Below are 15,257 nucleotides of genomic sequence, written 5' to 3'. Positions count from 1 at the left end.
CGGTGAAACATCTGGGCCATTGTTCTATCTGTGCTAACGCTAATAAGTTAGTTAGTGTTTAGCTAAATTGAAAATGAACTAATGTTACTCATAGTGTGTCTTGACACACGTAGCTAACTAACGTTAACACGCTGGGTGTGCTCCATATGTGTAACTTTCAATTGGGGACTTTTATTACGAAGGCGAACCGTAAATGGTGGCTAGCTTCAGAGGTGAGCGGTGGAAACGTCTAAGAGCAACAACAGCTCAGCCACGAAGTGGTAGGCCACACAAGCTCACTGAACGGAACAGCCTAGTGCTGAAGCTCATAGCGCTTAAAAATCATCTGTCCTCGGTTGCAACACTCACTACCGAGTTCTAACTGCCTCTGGAAGCAGCCAGCACAAGAACTGTTCGCCGGGAGCTTAATGAAATGGGTTTCCATGGCCGAGCAGCCGCACACAAGCCTAATATCACCATGCGCAATGTCAAGCGTCGGGCTGGAGTGGTGTAAAGCTTGCCGCCATTGGACTCTGGAGCAGTGGAACCGAGTTCTCTGGAGTGATGAATCACGCTTCACCATCTGGCAATCCGACGGATGAATTAACGTTACAGAATACAATTACATTCTTGACGATTCTGTGCTTCCAACTTTGTGGCAACAGTTTGGGGAAGGCCCTTTCCTGTTTCAGCATGACAATTCCCCCGTGCACAAAGTGAGGATCATAAAGAAATGTTTTGTCGAGATCAGTGTGGAAGAACTTGACTAGCCTGCACAGAGCCGTGACCTCAACCCCATCGAACACCTTTGGGATGAATTGGAAAGCCGGCTGCAAGCCAGGCCTAATCGCCCAACATCATTGCCCGACCTCACTAATGCTCTTGTGGCTGAATGGAAGCAAGTCCCTGCAGCAATGTTCCAACATCTAGTTGAAAGCCTTCCCAGAAGAGTGGAGGCTGTTATAGAACCAAAGTGGGGACCAACTCCATATTAATGCCCATCATTTTGGAATGAGATGTTCGACGAGCAGGTATCCACATACTTTTGGTCATGTAGTGTATTTGCCAGCTTTAGGTTAGGTAACTTAGCTAGCTAGCTAGTCAATGTTAGAAACCTAGCTAGCTTGCTAGCGTGGTAGCTAATCCAAACAAAATGCAACAGATTGCATGGAAAGTCTATTCTGTAGAATGTGCTATGGTAACTAGCTAGCCTAGTTGGTAGGCCTAAAAAACACAACAGCTAACGTTTGCTAGCTAGCTAGCTAACCACAGTTAGCCAGAGCAATATATGGCTAGGTAGCTGGAAAATTCTAGCTAGATAGCTAACTTCCTATGCTAAATCATCCATCAGAATGAATGTATTCCCCCCGAAAAAAAAACTAAACAGATGGCATGGAAAACTTACTTTCTCTCTCCTGTCTTGACCTTTTTGTGTCATCTACAACACTTACTTTCTTTCGCGCCAATCTATCATGTCTGGATTTTGCACACTGTCCTTCTCGACCCCATTCTTTTACAAAGTGACATTTGAGGTCATCGTTATTTCAAGCGTGTTGTGACAATTTCTTTAAAATACAGCACATTGAAATGTAGTTTTATACATTAAGTAAAATAATTTGTCTCTATGTACTGCAACATTCATTCATTTAAAAAAGAAAGTATTTATGCTGCAGTAGTTTATGTGTCGGGGGGCTAGGGTCAGTCTGTCACATCTGGGGTATTTCTCTTGTCTTTTCCAGTGTCTTGTGTGAATTTAAATATGCTCTCTCTAATTCTCTTTCTTTCTTTCTCTCTCTCTCGAAGGACCTGAGCCCTAGGACCATGCCTCAGGACTACCTGGCTTGATGACTCCTTGCTGTCCCCAGTTCACCTGGCCGTGCAGCTGCTCCAGTTCCAACTGTTCTGCCTGCAGCTATGAAACCCTGACCTGTTCACCGGACGTGCTACCTGTCCCAGACCTGCTGTCCCAGACCTGCTGGAACCCTGACCTGTTCACCGGACGTGCTACCTGTCCCAGATCTGCTGTTTTCAACTCTCTAGAGACAGCAGGAGCGGTAGAGATACTCTGAAAGATCGGTTATGAAAAAGCCAACTGACACTTACTCTTGTGTTACTGACTTGTTGCACCCTCGACAACTACTATGATTATTATTATTATTTGACCATGCTGGTCATTTATGAACATTTGAACATCTTGGCCATGTTCTGTTATAATCTCCACCCAGCACAGCCAGAAGAGGACTGGCCACCCCTCATAGCCTGGTTCCTCTCTAGGTTTCTTCCTAGGTTTTGGCCTTTCTAGGGAGTTTTTCCTAGCCACCGTGCTTCTACACCTGCATTGCTTGCTGTTTGGGGTTTTAGGCTGGGTTTCTGTACAGCACTTATCAGCTGATGTAAGAAGGGCTATATAAATACATTTGATTTGATTTGTGCAGATGGTCAGACATTAAGCCTTAATTCCAATGCATCACATCCAAAACTGAGAATGTTCTTCAACAGTGCAAGGTTACATGAAGAATAAGTCTTATGGTCATTTTAAGTGCATTTACAAACCATTATTCAACAATTCTCACAATTTTAACCATAACAGTTTATTCATGCATCTAAAAATGTTTAATAGGTGGTTAAAGCGATTGACCCAAATACACATGTGAAATACACAGGAAAAATATTTAGCAATTTAATTTTAGGTGAACCGTTTGTGAAGCTGTTTTTGCCATTGCACTCATAAGCTTCCATGATTTTGAAACAAAAGCTTGACCTGGTCCTGGGAATCAGATTCCGTATACCGAAAAAGCAAATTGGAGTAGGGCTTTAAATTCTACGTCATCCTATTTAACCGATTACGAAGGTATGTATAATTAACATTATCAGCCAACTAGCTAGGCTAGCTCAGTACTTGCCAGAAGCGACAGCGTTAGTCAGCTAGCTAAACTAGTAAACAAAACAACCAAAGTTAACTTACTACCTGGCGATGTAAGCAGAGTTGTGTCAATGAGGAGATCGGTTCTGTTGGCAAACACATATCATGTTTATGCAGGCTGTAACATGGTGTTTGGATGCTATCGGCAGTGGTATAAACTAAAGTACCGGGTACTTAAAAATGCACTACAGGATCTTAAGCACAACAAATGTGTAACATACAGTATAGCACAAATTGGATTTATGACATATCATACGAACAGCACAAACAAAATTATTAATTATTATTTTCTTGCAGGACATAACATATCATACGACATGGATGACGTAGGACACAATTTGATGATGTAGTACACAAAAAACAGGAACCACTTTTTGGCTCATGAGCAACACTTTCAAAACTACTGGCTGAAATTATACAAATCTTTAAGTACTACTTAAGTAGTTTACTACCTTTACTTTTCCTCCTCTATAGTTCTAAAGAAAATAATGTACTCTATGGTGCACTAGTGTGTTACTTCTCCGACTTGGATGGCATTTCCAGAAACGTAAAAAATTAGGGAAAGGTTGTCAGAAGGGGTAATGTACTGTATAAGTAAACATTAATTACAGGTAATTACACCTCAAGATACATTTCATTTTAACTAGCTAACTCCTGTATAACAACTAGTCATTTGTATTTATTAAGGATCCCATACTCTTCCTGGGGTGCAGCAACATTAAGGCAGTTCTATACAATTACAAATATTACATGACATTTACATTTCATAACACTTTTCACAACACATTAAGTGTGTGCCCTCAGGCCACTACTCTACTATAACATATCTACAATACAAAATCCATGTGTACGTGTGTGTGGAGTGCGTGTGTAATTACTTTGTACTTTGGCAAACATTACATGTGCTTTGAAATAGTGTCTTATTCCTCATCTGGGATGACACTAGTAGTCGTATTAAATCTGTTTTCGTAAACTCAACCAAGTTAACCCAGATGGTACCCTATATTTTGGGGGCACGTGCTAGCAACAACGTTGACTGGAGATATATTTTGAAAAGTGCACATTCATGGTTAAGTAATTAGAGCCTATTGATCATAGGCTATAATCTCTCAGACACCCAACGCATCCAATTGGAATTATCATCCTAGAGCTCTGACTTCTCCAACCTGAAGATCACTGACGTCACAAATTTTCCCAGTTTGAGCTTGTTTTTTATTCATTCCTAGTTGTCTTGAACGCACCATCTATCAGACTTCTGGGTCATATTCATTAGGCAGCAAATGGAAGAAAACAGACTGAAATATGCAGGTATTGCCTGGGACTTGTCCAATAGGAAACACTCATTTTCATTTTTCATTGCGAAACATTTCAAAACGTTTTCTATTGGATGCCCTAATGAATACGCCCCCTGGTAGTGTTGGCCTATGCTTTACTTGAGTCTTAATGAATCCATATACAGTGCATTCGGAAAGTATTCAGACCCCTTACTTTACAGCTTTATTTTAAAATGGATTTAATCATTTTTTACACCCTCAATCTACACACAATAGCCCATAGAATGTTCTGCATATATATTAAAAACAATAAACTAAAACATTTACATAAGCATTCAGACCCTTTACTCAGTACTTTGTTGAAGCACCTTTGGCAGCAATTACACCCTTGTTCTTGGTTATGACACTACAAGCTTGGCACAGCTGTATTAGGGGAGCTTCTCCCATTCTTCTACGCAGATCCTCTCAAGCTCTGTCAGGTTGGATGGGGAACGTTGCTGCACAGATATTTTCAAGTCTCTCCAGAGATGTTTGATTGGCTTCAAGTCCGGACTCTGGCTGGGCCACTCAAGGACATTTAGAGACTTGTCCCGAAGCCACTCCTATGTTGTCTTGGCTGTGTGCTTAGGGTTGTTGTCCTGTTGGAAGGTGAACCTTCGCCCCAGTCTGAGGTCCTGAGTGCTCTGGAGCAGGTTTTCATCAAGGATCTCTCTGTACTTTGCTCCGTTCATCTTTCCCTCGATCCTGGCTAGTCATCCAGTCCCTGCCGCTGAAAAACATAACCACAGCATGATGCTGTCACCACCATGCTTCACAGTTGGGATGGTGCCAGGTTTCCTCCAAACGTGATGCTTGGCATTCAGGCCAAAGAGTTCTATATTGGTTTCGTCAGACCAGAGAATCTTGTTTCACATTATCTGAGAGTCCTTTAGGTGCCTTTTGGCAAACCCCAGCAGGCTGTCATGTGCCTTTTACTGAGGAGTGGCTTCCGTCTGGCCACTCTACCATAAAGGCCTGATTTGTGGAGTGCTGCAGAGATGGTTGTCCTTCTGGAAGGTTCTCCAATCTCCACAGAGGAACTCTGGAGCTCTGTCAGAGTGACCATTGGGTTTCTTGGTCACCTCCCAGACTAAGGCCATTCTCCCCCGATTGCTCAGTTTGGCCAGGCGGTCAGCTCTATGAAGAGTTTTGGTTGTTCCAAACTTCTTTCATTAAAGAATGATGGAGGCCACTGTGTTCTTGGGGTCTTTTAAAGCTTTTTTGGTACCCTTCCCTAGATCTGTGCCTAAAGACAGTCCTGTCTCGGAGCTCTACGAACAATTCCATCGACCTCATGGCTTGGTTTTTGCTCTGACATGCACTGTTAACTGTGGGACCTTATATAGACAGGTGTGTGCCTTTCTAAATCATGTCCAATCAATTGAATTTACCACAGGTGGACTTTAATTTGTAGAAGCATCTCAAGGATGATCAATGGAAACAGGATGCACCAGAGCTCAATTTCGAGTCTCATAGCAAAGGGTCTGAATACTTATGTAAAGGTATTTCTGTTTTACTAAATACATTTTCACAAAGTTCTATACCTGTTTTTGATTTGTCCTTATGGGATATTGTGTGCAGATTAAGATGTTTTTATTTATTTAATCCATTGTATAATAAGGCTGTAAGGTAACACAATGTGGGAAAAGGCAAGGGGTCTGAATACTTTCCGAATACACCGTACCAGTTGACTGGAGAGTAGGCTGCTCCTAGATGACATTGAGCCTCTTCTCTGGTCTCTCTCTACTGGTGTTGGCCATGGTGTTCCTCTGGTTCTTCTCCTCTTCCACATAGCCTTGCTTCATGATACTGGTGATGTACAGGAACAACGTCTGTGGGACAACATGAAGGTCAACACATAAGACATGGAATGGACATCTACTGCTGTATTATAGGGTAAATACAGCAGTGGTTCCCAACCAGTGGTACTAGGACCCCTGGGGGTACTTGGCCTATCCACAAGGGGTACTTGAGAAAACTCATGAGACCATAGGCTTACTGATAAAATACACATGAGGGGTTACTTCAGGTGTACTCTGGGCAGAGCAAAATTCAGTTGGTGGTACAGTAACCGAAAAAGGTTGGGAACCACTGGTATACAGTATACATGGCAGTCCTTTTGAGATGTCTGAATGAATTTTAGTCAAAAACTGAACATCTCTCTGTTGTCCCATTAGCACAGCACAACATTGAATATGCTCAGTGTTTACAGTTTTTCCCCTGGATGTTCCTGGTGCTCTTGTTAATGGAGAAAAAAAGCTTAGAAAGCCTTTTACTTAGTGAATAACAACACATAAAAATAAAACATCATACTGGCAACATGTTTTCAGCACAACTCCGCTGGATTTCAAATGTGCCCTTTTAGCTAAATGCCAAGCTGATAAAGGGCCTATCCTGGAGATATAAGCATGAGCTCAGCCTATTCAAGATATTACACTATACACAACATGCAACAATTTCTAAGATTTTACATATAAGGAAATCAGTCAATTGAAATAAATTCATTAGGCTCTCATCTATGGATTTCACATGACTGGGAATACAGATGTGCATCTGTTGGTCACAGATACAGTATCTTAAAAAAAGGTAGGGGCATGGATCAGAAAACCAGTCAGTATCTGGTGTGACCCCCATTTGCCTCATGCAGCGTGACACATCTCCTTCATATTGAGTTGATCAGGCTGTTGATTGTGGAATGTTGTCCCACTACTCTTCAATGGATATGTGAAGTTGCTAAATAGTGGCAGGAACTGGAACACACTGTCGTCTACGTCGATCCAGAGCATCCAAAACATGCTCAATGGGTGACATGTCTGGTGAATATGCAGGCCATGGAAGAACTGGGACATTTTCAACTCCCAGGAATTGTGTACAGCTCCTTGCGACATGGGGCCGTGCATTATCATGCTGAAACATGAGGTGATGGCGGTGGATGAATGGCAAGAAAATGGGCCTCAGGATCTCATCGCGGTATCTCAAATTGCCATCGATAAAATGCAATTGTGTTCGTTGTCCATAGCATATGCCTGCCCATACCATAACCCCACCACCACCATGGGGCACTCTCTTCACAACGTTGACATCAGCAAACCGCTCACCCACACGATGCCATACACGCTGTCTGTCAACTGCCCGGTACAGTTGAAATAGGGATTAATCCGTGAAGAGCACACTTCTCCAGCGTGCCAGTGGCCATCGAAGCTGAGCATTTGCCCATTGTAGTCGGTTACGACGCCGAACTGTAGTCAGGTCAAGACCCTGGTGAGGATGATGAGCTGACAGATGAGCTTCCCTGAGACTGTTTCTGACAGTTTGTGCAGAAATTCTTCAGTTGTGCAAACCCACAGTTTCATCAGTTGTCCGAGTGGTTGGTCTCAGACGATGCTGGATGTGGAGGTCCTGGGCTGGCGTGGTTACACTTGGTCTGCTATTTTGAGGCCGGTTGGACGTACATTCAAATTCTCTAAAACGACGAGTCATCATGCCAATTGCTCACTCACTCAAAACTTGAGCCATCTGTGGCATTGTGTTGTGTGACAAAACGGCACATTTTAAAATATCCTTTTATTGTTCCCAGCACAAGGTGCACCTGTGTAATGATAAATCTGCTTAATCAGCTTCTTGATATGTCACACCTGTTAGGTGGATGGATTATCTTTGTGTAACCCTCTCACCAGGCTCGAATATGACTCTCACAATATTAACTTATGCAGAGTATCTCAGCAGCATGGGATGTTAGGTGAGAAGGACATCTCCAATAAGAATTCCTTTTGTAAACTATCTAGGGTTATGACAATAGGGTATTAACTTCAGATTAAATGATTATAGGTTTCTGTTATTGAATCAGGATAAACCATCCCATGCATTAAATTAAATTGAAACAATCAATGACTCCACCAAGGCAATATACATAACGTTCCATATGTGTATTAAAACATTTTCAAACACAAATACATTTTCAGACACAACATCAAAAGAAATACAAAAATAATAAACCCCAATGAGTCGTGCACAACCTGTGTCCAAATTATTTCAAGTTTGCTTAAATAAACCGTTGGCGCGCGTTGGAGCTCAAAAAAATGACGACACCCAAAAATATCCGGAAGCACCTCACATTGTGGTTACTCACTACTTAGTAGATATTCCCTCAGCGAAGTATGGCAGTTCCATGCAGGTTTCCTCACAAAGTCCAAGGCAAGCACAGCTACCCATGCAGACAGTACTCCTTAGCCGTAACCGATATCCCCATGGGAACACAAACTCGTTAAGCTTCCCAAGCAATTATCTCCCGGTGTCACACGATGCTAGGCTAACCTCAAGGCTGGCAAATACATCCACGACGAGACGGTAGCTTCAGTCTTTACTAAGTTTTAACAAAATTATAACAACTCTTTTATAAAATAAAACATGTATTTCCCTTCATGTCTTAGTAGGTATGGGTTTTGTTCTAGTTCTGTCGTCTTCTTTTATAATTTTTCTTTACCAACCGTCCTAAGGTAAAACGTCCATCCTTTCATCAACGTCTTTTTCCCTCTCTTTTTTCCCAGGCCTCCCGTTAAGCAGGTCAACTCCCATTGGCCACAACTTAACAAGCGACCTTATTGGTCAAAACTTCAACTTCAAAGTAAAACAAACTATTCACTTATACACTAAATAAATATTTCTTCAAAAAGCATAATGCATTAACAACATTACAGTTTAGGAGCAATTCAATCATCTTTTAAATATAATACCAATTAATTATAACAAATAAACTCAATACCTGGTTCAAACAAGGGTATTACATTTGCAAAGGAGAAATGCTCACTAACAGGGATGTAAACAAATTTGTGAACAATATTTGAGAGAAATAAGCTTTTTGTGCGTATGGAACATTTCTGGGATATTTTATTTCAGCTCATGAAACATGGGACCAACACTTTACCTGTTGAGTTTATATTTTTGTTCAGTGTAATTGTGTTACTAAGTGGTGTCTTTCTGTCTCTATTTCATTGGTTGAGACAAGAACAAGTACAGTACAAGATTCAGTCTCAAGTGTTCATTGAAATTCCAGAAGCATCATGTGGATGCATGGTCTATATATAAAGATGCCTATCTTGTATAATTTTCATCCATCATTCCCTAGCCTAAAGCCATTCAGGCCCAGGTGTTTTGTGATAGGACATTTCCTGATCCAAGGCCGTGTCTAGACTTGACAGTTCATACAACTTTAGTATTCTGATCATAGAGTTCTGTTCATGGAATTCCAAACGCGTCATGCATCTACACCGACATTTAGATGTGTCTACCGGGTCCACAGTGTGTCTGGATTCTCTTTTCCCGCTCTATATTCAAATGCCAGAATGTATTCTACAAATGGTGGGATAGGCCAAATATGATAGTAACACAACAACAACTGATGCCAGTAGCTAACTACTGTAGCTAACTAGCCAGCTAGCCTCTGTAGCTAGCCAGCAAGCTTTCAAGGAACGCTAAAGAGATTGCAAACGGGTTAGCCTAACTCTACACAAACAAAAAAAACATTTTTCTAAATACAGCATTAGCTAGCTGGCTAGCATGTATGAGGCCAGCAAACATGTTCCTCACACGCTGGGAACATATTTCCTTCAATGTTACAATAAAAAAGTGCCTTTCAGTCCCAAAAAACAAGTTTTAAGGAGACTTGTGCGAGGAGTGCTGATGACGCTGTCCACTGGAAGCAAGCAATGCAGATGTAGAAGCACAGTGGCTAGGAAAAACTCCATAGAAAGGCAGGAACCTACAAAGAAACCTAGAGAGGAACCAGGCTCTGAGGGGTGGCTAGTCCTCTTCTGCCTGGTGGAGATTATAAGAGTACATGGCCATTAAGGCCAGATCGATCTTCAAGATGTTCAAATGTTCATAGATGACCAGCAGGGTTAAATAACAAATTCACACACAATGCATCCCTGACCATCCCTAGACCTAAACACAAACAGACCACAAAGCGACTTTTGTGCATCTAGACCCATCTTTTCAATGCGATCTTCGTATTCTGATAGCAGAAGTCGCATGTAAGCGTCAAGTGTAGACACGACCACAGTGGTGTACATTTTTGCTATTAGTGTGTTACATCTGGTAAATAGCTTACAAAGGTGACATTGTATGCCTATGAGTCTAAGTGGTGAAACATTTTTCTCATAGTGAGTTGCGTTTGGTAAATGGATATGGAAAAAAGGAGATAGCTAAAGTAGATAACTGTGGGCCTACAACCATATTCACATCAGGGTTTAATAGCGGAAACCGGGCTACGGAGAAACCTGTTTCCTGAGATAAATAATTGAGAGAAACCGGTAAATTATAATTAATTATTTCTATGAACAGTGTGTCGTGAAATGGAACTGTTAAATTATATGTAATGTTTAAATCTTGCTTCCCTACTACAGCCGTCTCTGATCTGCTAATCATCAACGCTCACTCCTTTACACTTCTGCTGTATGGCAAAGCTTCAGTAAAAGAAATGCCACCGAGGCAGAATGCAAAATCTACAAGCGCACAATAACAAGTTCCGGCGGTTCGACGAAGTGTAGGATTGATCTGACATGCAGGCCAACACCCCCAACATAGTGAGGTAAGTGCAGAGAGGGGGATTCAGCAGATCGTTTTTTTATAGCTTGCGTTACAGACGGCTATATCGGTCCGCTAATACAGGAGCAGTGCACTACTTTTGTGAGAACATTTGTTTATTTTTTGGGGTGATTATTCAGGGGGGTTGGCAGAACCCTCAGCGCCCCTACTTTCCACGGCTATGTTCAAATCTCCAAACTAGCTGGATTTGCAACATGTTTCATGATGTTACACTAACAAAAGCAAGCACACAGCAGGTTTAGATTCAAGTGCAATTGTTCAACCCCAACCCAGTGCTGAATCTCTGCTACTATTAGCTTATGTGTTTTTAATTTAAAAAACATTTACCAGGGAAGTCAGTTAAGAACAAATGGTTATTTTCAATGACGGCCTAGGAACAGTGGGTTAACTGTCTTGTTCAGGGGCAGAACAACATATTTTTACCTTGTCAGCTCAGGGATTCGATCTTGCAACCTTTCGATTACTAGTCCAACGCGCTAACCACTAGGCTACCCTGCCACCCCGTTTGATTATCAGAGAATCAGATGTTCCCTTTGACAAAGTCACCACAATAAGCGGGTTATCATAAAGTAAAAACACAACCTTCCCTAATTCCCCCGATAGCCAGGTGCAAGGGGAGAGAATAAGACCAAGGTGTCTGAGATTTTTCAGTCAAAGGTAGGCTAAAACTAATCACATTTTCACTTGACTGTAATAATATTTCACCAGTTGACCAACAGTGCTTCATAGGCCATACATTAAAGTAGGCTACATCAACAAAATGTGTGGTGAGATTGAGAGAACTTTGAGTAACTTGCAACAATTTCAACAAGAAACCATTACATTAATGTGTATATTTATCCATTTACAGTGGTATTTAAAACAAACAAAAAAATTAACTAGGCAAGTCAGTTAAGAACAAATTTTTATTTACAATAACGGCCTACCCCAGGCAAACCCTAACGACGCTGGGCCAATTGTGCGCCGTCCTATGGCACTCCCAATTATAGCAGGTTGTGATACAGCCTAGGATCGAACCAGGGTCTGTAGTGACACCTACAACACTGAGATGCAGTGCCTTAGACCGCTGCGCTGCTCAGGAGCCAAGTATAATCATGTCAGATTTTTTTTATTGTTTTATTTATATTATGTGCTTTTAAATAGCACTTCCGGTTTGAACAGGAATACTGGGAAGGAAAATGTGTAGATTTTCAGGAAAATATTAAACCCTTATTCACAATTCACATTGCCTACAATTTATTTAGTCAATCCACTAGAGGTCACTGTCATACTGTATGTCTTGCCTGTTCTGTTTAAAAGTGCAATGTGCAGAAACTCCACCATTTCCTGGTTGCAAAAATTCGTATAGTCCCCTAATTTCAGTTTATGTGACAAAACAAAAATGGTGTAAAGAATCATTGAACCATCTAAACCATTATTTTCAATAACCCGAAAAGATTGTATTTTCAGCTGTTTGAAGCTGGTGTACAAAATTGAATGTAAAAGATGCAAAAACAAAATGTAAGAATGGGAAGCATAGAAATAGAGGACATAGAAAATATACCACTTCTTAGACTTTCTTTCAATGAGAATGGCAGATCTATTACTCACATTCTTTGTGAATTTGGTCTAGTTGCCCAAAAAGTTAACCATTGCAGCATTAAATTATACTATTGCATTTTCAACAAGCACCACAGCTCTTCAGAGTATATACTTAGCCCTGTAAGATGGTGGGCTGATGGCACATGAATTCAGCAATCAACCAGTTTGAAATGTTTTCTGGATGTATTTCACAGATTGCTTTGAGTCTTTTCCTACAAATGTGCTGAAAAGCAGGTGTGTATTCCACAGGAGGTTAGTGGCACCTTAAATGGGAAAGACAGGTTTGTGGTAATGGCTGGAGCCATAGGGGTGGAATGGTAACAAACACATGGTTTGTATGTGTTTGATGCCATTCCATTTGCTCCATTCCAGCCATTATTACGAGCTGTCCTCCCCTGAGCAGCCTCTACTGGTGTATTCACTAGGAACCAAACGGAAGCAAACAGGTCGAAATGGGGAGGGACCTATCTGTCCAATAAGAAACTCTTGTTTTCCATTGCAAAATGTTTGGCTACAGTTTTCTGCTGTGTGCACTAATAAATACACCCATGCTCATGAGTTCTGATCAAATAGAAATTAGTTTAATATTCTTTTTACTTAAATTGTTTCCACAATTATGGAAATTTTCACTCCTAATATAACACATTTTAAGCAGGAGTCATTTTTTGCTTCTTGGTAGAACTAGTGATTCATTAAAGTCAAATAAATTAAAAGGTATCTATTAATGCCTATTCTTTCATCAGGTGAAAGTACCAGAGATGCATTTACCACTATATTCTACAACTACCTACATGTCAAGAACCACTGTTGCAATGCTACTGAATTACCCATAATCCAGTATAAATAGTTAGCAAAGAATTGTGTAAAATTTCATTTTTAAAAGGGCAATCTGGCACTCAAACAACCACAAAGCCGACACCCTGCCACTTTTTTGAGTAAACGGCTGAGAGATGTATGCAAGGACAGACGATCCATGCAATCAAAATGATAGTTTTAAACACTTAATTACATGTAATTTAATAGGATCTCTAGGGTTTAAACCCATTTTAAAAGCTATAGTCTTCACAATTACATTGTTTACAAATTGAGTAAAGCAAGCTTATATTTTAGGTTCTGATGGGGTACGACAGTTGAACTAAGCCTATGAGGTATGAATATGTTATATTTTTTCAAGAATCAATGGCTATATAAACTGTATTTAATTTAAAAGTCCAAAACTGCATGTCCCAATCCCAGATGGACCTTTTAAGGCCTTATAAAGTAGTGTTACACTGTTTTAACCGTTAAATAGCTTCTCCACAGAGATAAAGGAACAGACGGGCGGCTCATGGTCATCGTCACACCATGGTTGCTAGCTGGGATGGGAATGTTCCCATCAACTGTTTACCTTCCAAGCCTCCTCCACTTCTGGGGTCCAGTTGTCCTTCAGGATTGGCTGGACGGCTCGAATAAACTCTGCCCCCACGTACTGGAATAAACCCAAAGGACATAATTAGGGCCCTGGAAGGTCATAAATGTTTGATAAACAGAGAGCAATAGACTCAGAATTATCTGATGATCCAACATCCAGCAAAATAACAAGCCAGATTTTCCATTACGTTATCATGCAGTTATTATCTAGACAGAGAAGATTAAAGCTGGATGGATTCCAAGAATATCTCCACACATCCCTAGTCCTGTAGTGATGATTGTTCCGTGAAAGTCCACGCTCTGTTGTTAAGCAAAGGTAGTACTGGAACCGTATCTTCTAGTCATGGAATATTTTGAGTGCTGATCCAGGATTAGTTTTGCCTTTAAGATCGTAAATGAACAAGATCACATGGACAAGATTACATTAGCCAGAAAACCTACAGAGTAGGACAGACTGAACACCTACCATGTAGTACTTCGGAGGGGAGTTGTAACGATAGTGGCTTTTGCCCAGATCTAGGATCAGTTGGTCCAGTCGTTCCATCTGATTAAGTCTGGCCACGCTTTTCTCAATGAAGTGCATTATCCTTCAAGACATGGAACAAAACGTCATTGTCAGAGGTAGACAGGATCAGATGTAGAAAGGCAGACACTAACACAGTCGAACCGTGACATCGGTCAATGCAAAGTAGCAAGCTTCTGTGTTGTTAGCTAAAGGGAAATTTATGGAAGGGGGAATGAGACATCTGTTTAGTTTTATGACATTAGCAACTGATTGACTAGCGCAGACACTCATGTGTTTGTGTTCCTGAAGGCACCAAGTGTACCTCATGATAATGCTGGTCAGGTTAGAGGCACCATGCTCTCCAGCAGTTACAACTAAACAAGTAAATACACAGTACACATGTCTAGGTTGTAAGATAAAGACTTGAATGTAGCTAGTTACATGCCCCCCCCCACGCTAGCACCACGCTTCAACTAATCGAGCCATCGGAAATATTTCATCATCAGAAGATCTCAAGGAACTCTTCAGTACCCATGCCACCAAGTTATAGTCTGAGTACTTTAGAATAGACAGTCAAGTAAAGAAGACATTTTCTACCTCAGTCAAAGAAAGAGACCAGAGAGCCTTTAAAAACATGTCATACTGAGAAGCAACTGAAGTTGACGCAGGAGGTAGCAAACGTAGCTTTCAACAGTGTGTGTTTAGTCCCATTCCGAGGCACCCTGTTGCTGAATTAATAGCCACAACCCTCATTGCAGCTTAATTAGCTCTAGCGCCATGAGCTTTAGAAGGCGAGGTGTGTTGTGGGTCGCTGTGAGGGAACGTAGACAACAGACACTGGGTTAAATGTTTCCTTTTTGCCAGGGCTGCAGCAGGTATAAGACAAGTGATATCAGTCCACTCACGTTCACCTCAAGAACAGGCAGATGAAATTAGATTT

At 41.1% G+C, this 15,257-nt stretch overlaps 1 protein-coding gene across 5 annotated transcripts in view; it reads right to left on the bottom strand.

Moving 5' to 3' along the window:
* The window catches only part of LOC106571144 (cytoglobin-2), a 33,436-nt gene that overhangs the window by 5,394 nt on the left and 12,785 nt on the right, over positions 1-15,257 (bottom strand). Inside the window, exons 3-6 of one of the 5 annotated variants that reach the window (XR_006759141.1) lie at positions 14,279-14,399; positions 13,790-13,870; positions 5,900-6,047; positions 2,945-2,988 (exon numbers count right to left, since the gene is read on the bottom strand). Coding sequence is in view for 3 of the 5 variants with exons in the window: in XM_014143871.2 (XP_013999346.1) it covers positions 5,925-6,047; positions 13,790-13,870; positions 14,279-14,399 (325 nt within the window). In the remaining 2 variants the exon portion in view is untranslated. Of the gene's footprint in view, positions 1-2,338; positions 2,989-5,704; positions 6,048-13,789; positions 13,871-14,278; positions 14,400-15,257 lie in introns of those variants that run through there. The other 4 variants (XR_001320856.2, XM_014143870.2, XM_014143871.2 and 1 more) reach the window with 4 other exon arrangements.

The sequence above is a fragment of the Salmo salar genome, chromosome ssa15 (assembly GCF_905237065.1).
Source record: "Salmo salar chromosome ssa15, Ssal_v3.1, whole genome shotgun sequence".
Classification (NCBI taxonomy): Eukaryota; Metazoa; Chordata; class Actinopteri; order Salmoniformes; family Salmonidae; genus Salmo; species Salmo salar.
This window is presented reverse-complemented; position numbering and strand designations above follow the sequence as displayed.